Source organism: Mustelus asterias, chromosome 23, assembly GCF_964213995.1.
Source record: "Mustelus asterias chromosome 23, sMusAst1.hap1.1, whole genome shotgun sequence".
NCBI lineage: Eukaryota > Metazoa > Chordata > Chondrichthyes > Carcharhiniformes > Triakidae > Mustelus > Mustelus asterias.
This window is the reverse complement of record NC_135823.1, coordinates 56156481-56172600: the sequence shown is the minus strand read 5'-3', so window position 1 is coordinate 56172600 and position 16120 is coordinate 56156481. Positions and strand designations below refer to the sequence as shown.

General features: G+C 44.8%; 1 protein-coding gene across 8 annotated transcripts in view; it reads right to left on the bottom strand.

Annotated features, from left to right (window-relative positions):
• LOC144510805 (phosphoribosyl pyrophosphate synthase-associated protein 2) overlaps positions 1-3842 on the bottom strand; it is a 41031-nt gene extending 37189 nt beyond the window's left edge. For 6 of the 8 annotated variants that reach the window (XM_078240706.1, XM_078240704.1, XM_078240709.1 and 3 more), the window contains exons 1-2: positions 3675-3842; positions 2409-2556 (exon numbers count right to left, since the gene is read on the bottom strand). In XM_078240706.1, coding sequence (XP_078096832.1) covers positions 2409-2491 — 83 coding nt within the window. In that variant the 5' untranslated portion in view covers positions 2492-2556; positions 3675-3842. Of the gene's footprint in view, positions 1-2245; positions 2304-2408; positions 2557-3674 lie in introns of all 8 variants that reach the window. The other 2 variants (XM_078240710.1, XM_078240711.1) reach the window with 2 other exon arrangements.
• Positions 3843-16120: the final 12278 nt, after the last annotated feature.

Sequence of the window (16120 nt, the reverse complement as noted above, 5' to 3'; positions counted from 1 at the left end):
TGAACTGTTACTTTTTAAAATGCTGAATAATCTTTTAAACTGCTGCAGCATTTGCTTCATGCACTTTAACAGTGATAACCTGCTGATGCACATGTACTGTATTGTGCAAGTCAAGGAGATGTCTGCAGCTGGATTTTTTAAAAAACACATTTGAGAACCCACTTCAAAATTAAAAAGGTACATTCAGAAGTCTGGAATTAACTTTTGGCTCAGGGTCATATTAAAAACTGCTAAGGAAAGATGCATTTATTTACTATGGAATTTAATAGGAGGGGAGTGGTGGAGATAAAGTAAAAGGTTCCAAACTGCAAATGTCATTTATTAATAGAAGCAATGTACATTTAAGCTTTGGTGACATGTTGACACAGTCCTCATTAACTGCTTTTAGCGTTATTATGCAACGTAGTCAAAAGACTCAAATTTCCAGCACCTTCTGTGCTGGAAGGTTGACCCGTCATCAGTGTTAGCTGAAGGAGACTTATCAATCTAATGCGACTTTCCAGGTTCTGGTCTGCAGCCCTGTAGGTTACGGCATTTCAAGTGTGTATCAAGTTTTTTTTTAAATTTAAATGAGTGTGTCGGCCGCTATCACCCTTTCAGGCAGTCCCCACCATCCACCATTTCTGCTCAACTGCCCTCTTAATCTTTTTACCGATAACTTTAAAACTATGCCTCCTGGCTACTAATCTTAAAGGTCAGAAACCTTCCCAGCTAAACTGCAAAACTCATTGTCCTTTATGCCGGCACCCCACCCTCGCTGTTCGAAATATTTCAACCCCTCCTTTGCTGAAAACACTATCGCATGCGACATGATTAATCGACTGCCTTCTGTTAATCTTCAATCAATTAATAGCTTGCGTCATCTCAGCAGGGAAGGTCTGACTTAGCTAATGAACCGCTCCCCCCAATGAAAACAGGAACCGAGTCTTAAAGCATAGGGGCCAATCACAGAAGTGTCCCAACACAACGTCTGCACACCCACTTTCCAAGCAGGTTCGCTGGTTAGTGAAAGAGCAGGAAAGACTACCTACTGTATTAAGGCTGCCAAAATCAAGGGTCTGGGCTCCCATTGGAACACTCTTACTGCTGATAGTCAGTTAACATGGCAGATTCCTAAACTTTACCATTCTATAGCACAGTAGACGGGACAATTGGTCATCAAGTCAGAGTTGGCAATGGTGCTATAGAGCAGTGGGAAAATGTGAAAATCAAGGCAAAGAGCTCCTGTAAATTACTCTCCACAATCCAGAAAAAAAGACAGCATTATACAGAACTAAAATGCTGAACCTAGCCCCTCTCCCCCTTTAATACCTGAATATTAAAGTGTGTACTTTGTCCTATTGCTAAGCAACATCTAACAACTACTAAAGACTCCTATAATATGGGGCGGCACGGTAGCACAGTAGTTAGCACTGCTGCTTCACAGCGCCAGGGACCTGGGTTCGATTCCCAGCTTGGGTCTGTGTGGAGTTTGCACATTCTCCCTGTATCTGCATGGGTTTCCTCCCATATTCTGGGAGACGTGCATTGACCCGAACTGTGGCGACTAGGGGAATTTCACAGTAACTCCATTGCAGTGTTACTTGTGACTAATAAATAAACTTTAATAAGGAACAGATGGTAAAAGGCAGCCCTCAACATCTCAAAGACACCAATGATAAAAAAAATCAAAATAAATCAGTACTTTACCAATTGTTCATTTAGCAAAACATATGAAAATCCACACAGTAATGGATTGAAGATCCAAACATCAGTAAAAACCTTGATGCCCATTTTTGATTACATGAAACTGCCGGCTAATTTATAGTTTATAGAATTTTTCCTGAATCCATAAAAAGTACTGGAGATTTGCATGATAAATTTTATGGTATGCATTTAAAATCTATGCCAGGAGTTTAACAAATGCTATGATTGTAGACAATTTGCATTTTTGGTCCTTGTATCAAACACGGAATGTCAAAGGGTTGGGCAGTCCATCAGCAGTTTCGGAAGGAAACTATTTTTAATTCTGTAATGAGCTGTATTAAATTAGTTTTGCCGCAAGGCAACCCCTGTAATGTGTGAAAAGAATCTACATGTGCATGTGGGTCTATATGGGGAGGGGTCTATAGCTGTCCCCCTGTACCAAAATTAAAGAAAACACTTTGATAGTTATTGAAAAAAAACAGCCTTGACAAATATTGATGTCTGCCCAGATTACCATGCTTTAAAAAGGTACCAAAAAGTTTATTTTAAAATATCGTACCTCCTGCTGATTGTTTGCACAACATGATGCACTCCTCTTTTTACATGGATCGGTTCCTCTTAAAATCAGATGATTAACGAAAGAAAAAAACAGGGTGGGTAAGCTGCATCACTCAATCTGATGCTGCAATGGTTTTTTTAAATAAAAAAATCTGTTTACTTACTCTGAAATCTTCCTGGCCAATTCTGTGTAGGCTGTACACGAGTTGGCAGAGAACAGTGCCAGGCCTCCCTTGGTTACATTCATGGCGGATGGGTCCTGTAAGTTTCCTCTCAGGATATTTTTAACCCCACTTCCCAAAGTCAATCCACCTGCAATATTTAAAAAGAGGGGAAAATATTTAATATATATATTACATACACACATAAATGTGTGTGTATATATATACATATATATATATATATACGCACGCACACTATTGCACAGTGGGCACCATTTTAGAATAAAACCACTGAGCTTCAAAAGCATTAACTACACCTGCAAGATGCTAGTTGAAACATATAGTCTTTAATCAGGGCAGCACAGTGCCAGTAGTTAGCACTGCTGCCTTACTTCGCCAGGGACCAGGCTCGATCCCCAGTTGAGACACTGTCTACACATTCTCTCCATGTTTTGATTTGATTTATTATTGTCACATGCATTAGTATACAGTGAAAAGTATTGTTTCTTGCACATCATACAGACAAAGCATACTGTACATAGAGAAGGATGGGGGGGGGGGAATGTAGTCATAGCTTGTATCCGCATGGGTTTCCCCCAAGTGCTTTCCCACAGTCCAAATGACATGCTGGTTATGTGGATTGGCTATGCTAAATTCTCCCTCAGTGTACCCGAACAGGCATTGGTTAAAATCAAAGGGGCAGCATGGACAAGTGGGGCCGAAGGGCCTATTTCCATGCTGTAAACCTCCATGACTCTATGGAGTGTGGCGACGAGGGGATTTTCACAGTAACTTCACTGTAGTGCTAATGTAAGTCTACTCGTGACACTAATAAATAAAGGAAATAAATAAAGTGTAAAATACACTTTAATGCTTTTTCTCAAGTAGGAAATAGAAAATGCAGCTTCTTAAAAAGGACCATCCTTCCTCCCAGTTCAGCAGCATGCTCTGAGCCACAGTGGCTCTGCTGCAGTTCCTGTCACATGTGGCTTGCTGTAAAGAGCCCCCTCCTCACTGCCTCCATTAGATCAGCGCCCATTTTGAGACACCCATGAATATTGGGCGAGGCCCAAACGGCCAGCGTCAACAATCCGAGCTTTCCCCCACCGCCCAGCCTGGCCGGACACCCGCTGCCCATCCCCGCGGCTCCACTGACCATCGATAGAACCGCGCCCCCGCTCACTAGCGGTGCTCTAGCTAATCGGACGGGATGGTGGCCGTTGGCCATACCCGAGCACCAAAGTGCCCCCCCCATTACCCTTCCCTCACCTGCTCCTGCCGCCACCGACAGCTGCCTCGAGGCTGCAACCGCGCGCTGCCCTCCACTCAGCCAGCACGCGCCCCGCCCCTGGCAACCCAGGTCCCGTCCCTGTCAACGGCGCTCCGCCCCTGGCAAAACCCAGGTCTTACCCCTGTCCGAAACGCCCCGCCCGTAACAACTAAGGCTCCGCCTCTGACAACTCGCGCCCCGCCCATAACAACCCGGGCCCCGCCCCTGGCAACCCGGACCCCGCCCCTAACAACCAGGCCCCGCCCCTGGCAACCCTGATCCCGCCCATAACAACCCAGCCCCGCCCCTGGCAACCCTGGTCTCCTGCCCGTAGCGACCAGGGCCCCGCCGCCCCAGGTTCCGCCCCTAACAACCGGGCCCCGCCCCGGCAACCCATGTCCCGTCCCCGTCATCGGCGCCCTCGCCCCTAACAACCGGGGCCCGCCCCTGACAACCCAGGTTCCGCCCCTAACAACCGGGCGCCGTCCCTGACAACCCAGTTGCCGTGCCATTTTAGTCCCTCCATCCCAGCCCGAACGATGCAGACCCGCCCACGCCAACTTAGCCCCGCCCCTTGACCACGGCGTTTCCCCTCTCCCTGCGTTTTTCCCCCCATTGCGCCCTCCCCGCGGACAGCCAAGGCTGTTAACCGATCCCCATCATAACCGATCCCCGCCCATGACAGGCGTCCCGTCCACAGACAACCCAGGCCCCGCCCCTTCCACTTTGACTGACAGCTCGCTTCTCACAGTCGCCAGGGGGCGGGTCGGGGGCGGGGCCAGTTTCCTCAGCAACGCCGTGACGAGCGCGGGTAGCGCGATGCAGGGTTCCCCCGGGAAAGTTGAAGTTGCAACTTCTTTAAAGTTTATTCATCAGTGTCACAAGCAGGCTTACATTAACACTGCAATGAAGTTACTGTTAAAATTCCCCAGTGGCCACACCCTGGTGCCTGTTCGAGTACACTGAGTGAGAATTTAGCATGGTCAATGCTCATAAGCAGCACATCTTTCAGACTGTAGGAGGAAACCCACGCAGACATGGGGAGAACATGCCGACTCTGCACAGTGACCCAAGCCAGGAATCGAACCCTGGTCCCTGGCGCTGTGAGGCAGCAATGCTAACCACTGTGCTTCCGTGCTGCCCCTGCTGCAGCTTGGCTCAAGTTGCAAAGTTTCTGACCACAGTTTGCTTTGCTGATGACAGCATTTCAATTTTAGTTTTCGCAAATAGATGTTTGCACTGACATTTAATAAAAATACAGCCAGTCAGTCGTGATTTTAATAATTAATATGTAATTTGGGGAAATGAAAGCAACCGAAGAAGGGCAATGTGTTCCTCTAAATAAAGTTGCTGATTGCTAGACATTTAGCAGTTATCCAGCCAGAATAGCCCTAAACTCTACATTTATGTAGTACCCGTCAATGTTGCAAAATGACCCATTGGTGTGACACTGAGCTATAATAAAATGAATGCCAACCCAAGGCACTTCTCAATTGTCTCAACTCGTTTGCCTGGATTTTGCCAGTCAGCAGTGAGCAAGCACCACAAGCCATTCATTATAATTACATTTGCCCACAGATTTTAAAGGAAGGAAAGGAGTTTTTAAGGAATTTTTCGGAAAGACTAGTAACCTGGGTTTGAACCCCACCACAGTAGATGGTAAAATTTGAATTCAATGAAAATCTGGAATTAAAAGTCGAATGATGACCATGAAACCATTATCGATTGTCGCAAAAACCCACCGGTTCACTAATGTCCTTATGGGAAGGAAATCTGCTGTCCTTATCTGGTCTGACTACATATCATTCCAGACCCACAGCAATGTGGTTGACTCGTAAAAATGTGTTCAAGGCAGCACGGTGGCACAGTGATTAGCACCGCTGCCTCACAGCGCAAAAGATCCGGTTCGATTCCTGGCTTGGGTCACTGTTTGTGCAGAGTCTGCATGTTCTCCCTGTGTCTGCGTGGGTTTCCTCCGGGTGCTCCGGTTTCCTCCCACAGTCCGAAAAACATGCTGATTAGGTACATTGGCCATGCTAAATTCTCCCTCGGTGTACCCCAACTGCTGCCAGAGTGTAGCGACTAGGGGATTTTCACAGTAACTTCATTGCAGTGTTTATGTAAGCCTACTTGTGACACTGATAAATAAACTTTAAAACTTAAATGGCTGAGCAAGCCATTCAAATCAAGGGCAATTAAGGATGCGCAATAAATGCTTGCCGAGTCAGCAATGCCCACATTCCATAAACAAGGAAAAAAAACGATTTTAAGAATCTTTACTGAGGCATGCAGAGTTTGAACCAGAAAGTGTTGTAAGAATTTTTAATTCAATGTAAAATCATACACAGAAAGCAAAACAAAGAACAAGGTTGAATGAAGAGATTAGGAAAGCAATAAAAATATAAAACAAATCTCCAACAATAATCAAAATATGAATGAATGAGAGATCACACTTGTAAAAGTTCATTTTCAGTGGCAAATTGTGGCAATAAGTAAGACTTATCATGATTTTAAAGTTCAATGGAATGGTCTGAACTCTTATGACATGTTAAGTGAATAGTGGGACTTTCGTATGGGACCTTAAGGGCATAGAATACAAAATTGAGGAAGTTATGATGAACCTGAATAAAACATTGGTTTGGCTGGAACTAGAACATTGTGCTAAATTCTGGGCACCACACTTTAGGAAGGTTGTGAAGGCATTATAGAGGGTGCAGAAAGGAATCCCGAGAATGGTTCCAGGGATGAGGAACTTCCGTTATGTAATATATTGTTCTACTTTGGAGAAAAGAAGATTAAGAGGAGAATTGAAAGAAGTATTTGAAATCATGAGGCAACTGAGCAGAGTAGATATGGAGAATCTGTTCCTATTGGTCGGAAGGATCGAGAACATAAGGGCACAGATTTAGGGCAATTAGCAAACAAAGCAATGACCTGAGGAAAACCATTTATATGAAGCGGCCTTTCGGATCTGGAATGTACTACCTGAGAGTGCGGGGAAGACAGATTCAATCATGGCATTCAAAAGGCAGTTGGATCATTACTTGAAAGCAGAAGATTGTAAGGTTGTGGCACTAGGTGAATTGCTCTTGTAGAGAGTCAACGTAGATATGAAGAACTGATATCTTTCTTCTGTGCTGTAACACATCTATGAATCTATGATTACATTTGTATTTGAATAGCAAGATTCTGAATCAGAAGTACCAGCATTGGATAACCTTTGGACAAGCAAGGTGCCTCAGACAATAACCACCTGATTTTCATGATTAACTGCATTTGTGGACACTGCAAGTTGCTGTCCAATTAATCCTCACCATTAAGATGTACTTGCAATAGAAGCAGTTCAGAGAAGTTTCACTTGACTGATACCTAAGATGTGGGGCTTTATCTTAAGAGGACAGATTAGCCAGATTGAGTCTGTATCATAGAATCCCTCCAGTACAGAAGCAGGCCATTTGGCCCATCAGGTCTGCACTGATTCTCCGAAAAAGCATCCCACCCAGACCCTATCCCCTTAAACCGACGTACTTACCCCATTAATTCCCCCTAACCTACACACCTTGGGGTACTAAGGGGCAATTTAGTTTAGAAGAGTGAGAGGGGATCTCATAGAAACGTGTAAAATTTTAACAGAGCTAGACAGTGTAGATTCAGAAAGAATGTTCCCGATGGTGGAGGAGTCCAGAACTAGTGGTCATAGTTTGAGGATAAGCGGTAGGTGAGGAGAAATGTCTTCACCCAGAGAGTGGTGAATGTGTGGAATTCATTACTACAGAAAGTAGCTGAGGCCAACACATTGCATGATTTCAAGAAGAAATTAAACATAGCTCTTGGGGCTGAAGGGATCAAGGGATATGGGGAGGGGGGGGGGAATCAGGATATTGTATTTTGTGATCAGTCATGATCACAATGAATGGCGGAGCAGGCTCAAAGGGCCAAATGGCCTCCTCCTGCTTCTAGTTTCTATGCTTCTATGTTTCAGTTGAAAGATAAAACCAAATCTGCTCTCATGGGTGGATGCAAAAGAATCCATGGCACTATTTCAAAGAAGCGCAAAGGAGTTATTCCTGATGTTCTGGCTAATATTTATCCCTCAATCAACATCACTGAAACAGGTTATCCGGTATTACCATACTATTGTTGTGGGAGTTTCCTGTACATAAATTGGCTGCCGTACATGTTCCACTTCAAAAAGTACTACATTGGCTGTCAGCACTTTGGGACAGCCTGCTGTCATGAAAGATGCCACGTAAATGCAAGTTCTTTCTTTTAACATAGAAACTAGAAGCAGGAGTAGGCTATTCGGCCTTTCAAACCTGCTCCACCATGCAATTTGATCACGCCTGATCATCAAATTCAATATCCTGATTCTGCCTTCCCCGCATATCCCTTGATCCCTTTAGCCCCAAGATCTATGTCTAATTTCTTCTTGAGCTCCACAATGTTTTGGCCTCAACTACTTTCTGTGGTCATGAATTCCACACATTCGCCACCCTCTGGGTGCAGAAATTCTCCTAAAAGGTTTACCATGGTGGCACAGTGGTTAGCACTGCTGCCTCACAGTGCCGGGGACCCGGGTTCGATTCCTGGCTAGGGTCACTGTCTGTGTGGAGTTTGCACGTTCTCCCCATGTCTGCGTGGATTTCCTCCAGGTGCTCTGGTTTCCTCCCACAGTCTGAAAGATGTTAGGGTGCATTGACCCGAATAGGCGCCGGAGTGTGGCGACTAGGGGAATTTTACAGTAACTTCATTGCAGTATTAATGAAAGCCTTAGTTGTGACTAATAAATAAATAAACCTTAAACCTTACCCCTTATCCTCAAACTATGACCCCAAGCTCTGGACTCCCCCCACCTTTCACAGTAACTTTGCTGCAGTGTTAATGTAAGCCGACTTGTGACTGATAAATAAACTTTAAAAATTTAAAACCTGAACCTCTATTATTAATAGTTATCTAAGTGTATTTCCCAGTTACATTTTTAAATTATTTTATTTGTACACTACTTGCTTAATTTAAATAAAATGTTTGCATACAAAGAGTGTTTTGCATGATTATTTGGCCTTCGAATTCCTATATATTTCCTTTACCTGTCTGGTCTGATGGTCTCACAGTAGCAATAAAAAAAAAGCTATTTCAATGAAAATGTGTTTATTAAAACTGAGCATGATATGAAACTCTAAAAAAAAATCCTCACTGCATTTGGAGCTATTTCAATTCTGCAGTGTTATCTTTCAAATGTAATTGAAAATATAACAGATTCCCTGCTTAATATTAAGAATTTTGCCACATTCCAGTTCTGTAATGAAATGCAGTGTAATAGACTTTGCCCAGAATAGAAAGGAGGAGAAAGCTATATTAATGTGCGTCATAAGAGCTCTCTAAAATTCAGGAAATAGCAGCACTTTGAAGCCAACCGTGTCAATAATGAATATTCTGATAAGCATAAAAAGGAAGACAAACATTATGAGTCAAGTATACTAAAAAGTGTTGATTGAAATCAGTGCCATGACTATGTATACTCATTAGCTTTCTACTTCTTCAACCTTTTGAACTCCAGTTAAGTCTGAGCTTGCATTTGTCCATTATGCACACTTTACAACTAATTAATCAGACTTGTTCTGCCCTCATTCGGATATAACGCGATGAATCATTGGACCCTTTTTTTCCCCGCTCATGATTGGCAAATCTCGCTCGCCCCGCTGTTCCCACCATGCTCCACCAGTCAGCTCGTCATGTGTAGAGAAATGCTGGGAAAAGGGTCTGGGGCCAGATTTTTCATCACACCATGGAAGATGATGACGAGCCAGATTTGTACGGCTTCACAGAGGAAGATGTGCGTGAGGCAGAGAAGCTGTCTGAATGCAGCAAAGAAGAGCGACACCAGTGGCACTCTGCCAACGACGAATGCCCAACATATGAGCATCTGACAGACGCCGAGATCGTCCGTAATGTAACTATAGCACCGGCGGAGGCAAGTGTACCGGTTCTGGAGACCCAGGAGGTGGACCACATAAAAATCCTCCAACTCAGAAGCATTCTAGATTTCGCTCGCAGCCAGCGGAATGCTACGTTCAAGCAAGGAACACTCGATCACTTTTTAAAGAAATAAACTGTTGTTGTTTTGTTTTGTTTATTAAAAAGCTTTACTAAAAATTAATTTGTGTTTTAATTTCTACTGTAACAACAACGATTTATTTGCGGAATTCTTTAATTGAAGGGTAATTTACTTGCCAGATGGTAAATGTGCAAAAAACGGGTCAAATAGGGCGATAATAGGGGTGTTTTAAGATGTTAGGTCAACATTGGGTAAGTTTGAACGCTGATTTTCTTGAACCCCGATTTAGCGCGACCCCGCTTTTTTCGCGATAACATTTTATGGACCCCAACCATCGCGTTATAACGGGGCCGCACTGTATTTTAAAAAAAATTTACTCCATCCTTAAAGTTACAAAGCCAATGCTCAGAAAGGACCAGGAAAACCCAAATCCATTCCTTGCTTGCTCCAAAAATCAAATTCAAAATGCAATAGAATCCAATTCAAGGTCCCCTCAAAGATCCAAGCTGACAAGGTAAGGCATTGCACCCCATCTTGGGCTCAATGTGATTCTGGATCTTAGCCAAAAGGCCAAGAAGCAATCAATGCAAGCTGTCCAATCACCAGTTCTAGATGGTACAATTTAAAGTTATTTATTAGTGTCACAAGCAGGCTTACATTCACACTGCGATGAAGTTACTGTGAAAATCCTTCAGTTGCCATATTCCTGCACCTGTTCGGGTACACTGAGGGAGAATTTAGCATGGTCAATGTACCTAACCAGCACATCTTTCGGACTGGTTAGGATCTGGGTAAGAAGATGCTCTATCGGAGAGAGACTTGATGGGCCGAATTGCCTGCTTCTGCACTGTAGGGGTTCTATGATTCTATGATAGTGAGTGTTCTATACAATTAGGATATAACCTACCAAGTAGGATACAAACCCTCCCACCCCTTATGCTTTTGCTGACACTGTTCTTTGCCCCTCCTCCTGCCCAATAGTACTAGCTACATCTCCCGGCGCAGGTTCCTCCGGTATTTATACTTTAATCCCCCTCTAAAATCCCCAGTCCCACTCAGAGTTGGTGTGTGGAAGGGTAGGGCCAAGTGCTGCTTCCATCCTCTAGTTTGCTGCTCCCACTCCTCTGTTTGCTGAGGGCCCACCTAAGTTTCTGCGCCTAATATGGGAGGGAGGGACAAGGGTTAGCATTTAGTGGCAAAGGAAAGCAAAAGGCAGATGAGTGAGTGCATCAAGCAGCTGTCACAAGCCACGCCAATGTTATCAGCAAGGGTGTTGCATCTTGAAACACCATTTTGTGGTAGTGTATAGTTTTGGTTAGGGGAAGTCACATGAAACCCCAGTGAGGATAACCAGTCCAAAAGTCGGGTAATAACTATGAAAGACAGATAGAGGACACTCTAGGACCAGAGGATGTAGTCTCAGAATAAAGGGGCTCCAATTTAAGACTGAGATGAGGAATAATTTCTTCTCTCAGAGAGTCTTTGGAACTCCTTGCCACGGAGAGCTGTGAGGGCAGAGTCCTTGTGTATATTTAAGGCTGAGATAGATAGAATTTTGATCAGTAAGGGAATCAAGGTGATGCACTATCAATTACGATGCGAAGACTTCTGAGAGTGAGGGAAAACTAATAGGCTTTTATTCACAGAGAACAGGAGCACACCCTTGTAGCTGACCTGGTCTGGACTGAGGCAAGGAGGAGGGACCATCACCTTTATACCCCACTCTGGGTGGAAAGGGAGGGGTCTCAGGTGGAAAGGGAGGAGTCTCGGGCCAGGTGCAGCATGGGTGTGTCCAGGCACATACATGTAGTAACAGTGGTTCACCACACAAGGGTTACGGGGAAAGGGCAGGAAAGTGGATGTGAGGAATGTCAGATCAGCCATGATCCTACTGAATGAAAGCGTACGTTCGAGGAGCCGAACAGCCTACTCCAGTTCTTATTTCTTTTGGCCTTATGGTCTTACGGTCTTACACATGAACAGGACTATAAAACTCTAAGACAATTCAGTATATGAATCAATAAACACACACACAGTTTATGTAGAAATTACCGCTGGTTCCAAAACGTATCTGCAATTTCTGAACTCCTTAAGAATTCTCCCTTCCCATACAACATCCAAATTAAATAAATCTATAAATCAAATCCCGTTTATGATTACCACACAATACAAGGCGAATGATTGAGTCTGGGAAACATCCACTCCTGGTCCAGAGATTATATTTAAACTGCCTTTATGAAGGTTTCTGCACTGCCTTGGCTCTAAGACTTGGTCATGATGTGGAGATGCCGGCGTTGGACTGGGGTGAACACGGTAAGAAGTCTCACAACACCAGGTTAAAGTCCAACAGGTTTATTTGGTAGCAAATACCATAAGCTTTCAGAGCGCTGCTCCTTCGTCAGATGGAGTGGAAATGTGCTCTCAAACAGGGCACAGGGACACAAAATCAAGTTACAGAATACTGATTAGAATGCGAATCCCTAAAGCCAGTCAGGTCTTAAAGATACAGACAATGTGAGTGGAGGGAGCATTAAACACAGGTTAAAGAGAGGGCGGCACGGTAGCAGGGGCGGCACGGTAGCACAGTGGTTAGCACTGCTGCTTCACAGCTCCAGGGTCCTGGGTTCGATTCCCGGCTCGGGTCACTGTCTGTGTGGAGTTTGTACATTCTCCTCGTGTCTGCGTGGGTTTCCTCCGGGTGCTCCGGTTTCCTCCCACAGTCCAAAGATGTGCGGGTTAGGTTGATTGGCCAGGTTAAAAATTACCCCTTAGAGTCCTGGGATGTGTAGGTTAGAGGGAGTAGCGGGTAAAAATATGTGGGGGTAGGGCCTCGGTGGGATTGTGGTCGGTGCAGACTCGATGGGCCGAATGGCCTCCTTCTGCACTGTAGGGTTTCTATGGGTTTCTATGTATTGTCTCCAGACAGAACAGCTAGTGAGATTCTGCAAGCCCAGGAGGCAAGCTGTGGGGGTTACTGATAATGTGATATAAATCCAACATCCCGGATTAGACCGTCCTCATGTGTGCGGAACTTGTTTGAGAGCACATTTCCACTCCATCTGACGAAGGAGCAGCGCTCCGAAAGCTTATGGTATTTGCTACGAAATAAACCTGTTGGACTTTAACCTGGTGTTGTGAGACTTCTTACTGTCTAAGACTTAGTTGCAGATGAAGCCTCCTGGCTTTGAATTGTGGTCTGGCCTGTCCAGATGTTAGATGTAAACTGGCCTGCCTGCTTCTGAGGTTGCTGGCAATTATACAATTTTTCACCTTTGATTCCTCATTCAGTGTTTTTAACTGTCTGCATCTCTCAATTTCCATAACCTTAGCAATTAGCATGTGTATACCTCCACTGATCTCTCTGTCATCTATATAAACTGTTACCTACTAATCGGCTGATTTACACCTAGCTCTGTCTCAATGCCTGCTAAGCTCATTACTGGGAAAATCACATCTTTTGAGTGCTGGTTACTGTTGTTGCTGGGCAGATTTCTACCTGTTGCTGGTCAGATCTCATCTTATCATGCCTTGTTAAATTTTTGTTACTGCTGCTACTTGGCAGTTTCATGATAACAGCAACATCTTGTCATGCCATAGTGCGCAAGGGTGAGACTACAATGAGATGGAAATGAGAGTAAGACAAAGGGACATCCTTCAGTCATGCCAGGCGCCATGCTCTTAATCTACCCGATATCAACCAATATCGTGAACTTGGCGCTAGATTGAGCACTCTGCAGATGGGCTGGGAGGCAAGTGGGTGGGTAAAATGGCAGGGGAAGATGTAGATTTGATAGAATCCCCACAGAGCAGAAGGAGATCATTCGGCTATCGAGTCTACTCCGACTCTCCAACAGAGAATCCCACCCAGGCCCCACCCCCGCCCCATCTCCGTAACCCCACACATTTACCCTGCTAATTCCCCCAGCCTACACATCTTGGGACAATAAGGGAGAATTTAGCATGGTCAATCCACCTAATCTGCATGTCTATGGACTGCGGGAGGAAACCGGAGCACCCGGAGGAAACCCACACAAACACAGGGAGAACGTGTAAACTCCCCATAGTCGCCTAAGGCCAGAATCGAACCGGGTCCCTGGAACTGTGAGGCTGCGTTGTGAACCATTATACCACCGTGCTGCCCCATATAGAACAAGATAGAAAACGTGAATGAATTAATTTGATTAATTAGCCAATTAGTGGCCACATTCAACTCCAATGGCATTTTCCTTGTTTTAGGGCAGGCTGTGTGTGGAAACCACCCATGTATATTGAGGCAGCTTCTCACTGGGTTCCTGTGGGGACAGGACCTTCCATGATGGCTGCTCCTGAACCCAGCAACAATAGCAGCCTCAGCGGCTCCAACATCTCCACAGGAGGGTCTATCGCAGGCCTTACCTTCTAGCTCTGGCACATTTAAAAATAAGCGTTATCTGACCTACATGGATACCTCAACATGGAGGCTCCAGTTTCTTTGCTATATGGCCTCAGGAACAGTCATCTCCATCAAAGTTTCTGCTGAGGCTGCCGAGCTGTCGAGTACCCTGAGAAGTAGGTCGCCATACTTAATTGGACAGTGGTTCCACGCGTGACCTCTTACCTGTTCATTTTTGGTGAAATCCCTTCCAAGGTCGCACCATCAGTCCGCACTGTCTTGACACCCGCTTTCCGTCCCAGTGGAGAGACTGTCTACCATTTCATAAAATCCAGCCCTTGTTCTCCCACTGTGGCTAACACAAGAATGAATGTAGGAATGTGCTTCAAGGTTAGAATTTGACAGTTTCCTGGAGCCTTTTGTTCAAATCGGGAGGAATAACTTCTTTCATAGAGTCATAGAGGTTTACAGCATGGAAACAGGCCCTTCGGCCCAACTTGTCCATGCCACCCAGTTTTTATCACGAAGCTAGTCCCAATTGCCCAATTGCAACAAACAAAATATTGATTCTATCATATTTTGTTTGTTGCCTCCCTCAAACAGTTAGGCCAAAGTGAATCATGGAGCCAATATCATGTCAAATTCTATGCAATTCTTTCGGAACAAGCTACAACAGTGAAAAAGACTATTATTCTGTTATTCCATGTTTATGGAAGTCTATGAAATAGCTATTCATAGATGGACAGGATGGAAAGTAACTATCAGATCACATTAGATTGAGAGCAACGTGTATTGGATTGCTTTCGAAGTTGCACGTTCTGTAATTTCTTTCAAAGACCATTGTGGCACAGTGGTTGGCACTGCTGCCTCACAGCGCCAGGGATCCGGGTTCAATTCTTGGCTTAGGTGACTGTCTGTGTGGAGTCTGCACGTTCTCCCCATGTCTGCGTGGGTTTTCTTCAGATGCTCCAGTTCCCTCCCACAGTCCGAGAGACATTCAGTGTAAGCCTAATTGTGACACTAATAAATAAACTAATATACTATTCTCATAACCCCATGTATTTACCACACTAATCCCCCTAACCTGCACATTTTGGAACACGAAGGGTCAATTTAGCATGGCCAGTCCATCGAACCTGCACATCTTTAGAGTGTGGGAGGAAACCAGAGTTCCTGGAGGAAACCCACACAGACACGGGGAGAATGTGCAAACTCTGCACAGACAGCCACCCAAGGCCAGAAGTGAACCCGGGATTTGGACGCTGTGAGGCAGTAGTGCTAACCACTGTGCCACTGTGCCACCCCCCCACTATCTTCCATCTCAATGCATATTCATCGACCACAAAAGATTCAGATTTTTGATTAATAAGTTTTATTCATAAACATACTAAAGGGCTAAAGAGATCATGGGATATGGAGGGGAAGAGGGATCAGGATATTGAATTCAATGATCAGCCATGATCAAAATGAATGGCGGAGCAGGCTCAAAGGGCAGAATGGCCTACTCCTAGAAACATAGAAACCCTACAGTGCAGAAGGAGGCCATTCAGCCCATCAAGTCCGCACCGACAACAATCCCACTCAGGCACGTAACCCCACATATTTACCCTGCTAATTCCTCTAACCTACACATCCCAGGATATTAAGGGGGAATTTAGCAAGGCCAATGCACCTAACCCGCACATCTTAGGACTGTGGGAGGAAACTGAAGCAACCGCAGGAAACCCACGCAGACACGAGGAGAACGTGCTGACTCCACACAGACAGTGACCTAAACGGGGAATCAAACCCAGGCCACTGGAACTGTGAGACAGCAGTGCTGACCACTCTGCCTCTTTCCGCACAAAGCAATGAACATTGAACAAGAAAAGGACTTCTGGCTCATGATACCTCCTGCTTCTAGTTTCTTTGTTTCTATACGAATGGAACTCATTAGATGGGGTATCAATGAGATTGACGTCAGACATTACAAAAGACAAAGAACTCATCAAGGCTGGTGAGCTGTCTTCTCTCAGTAG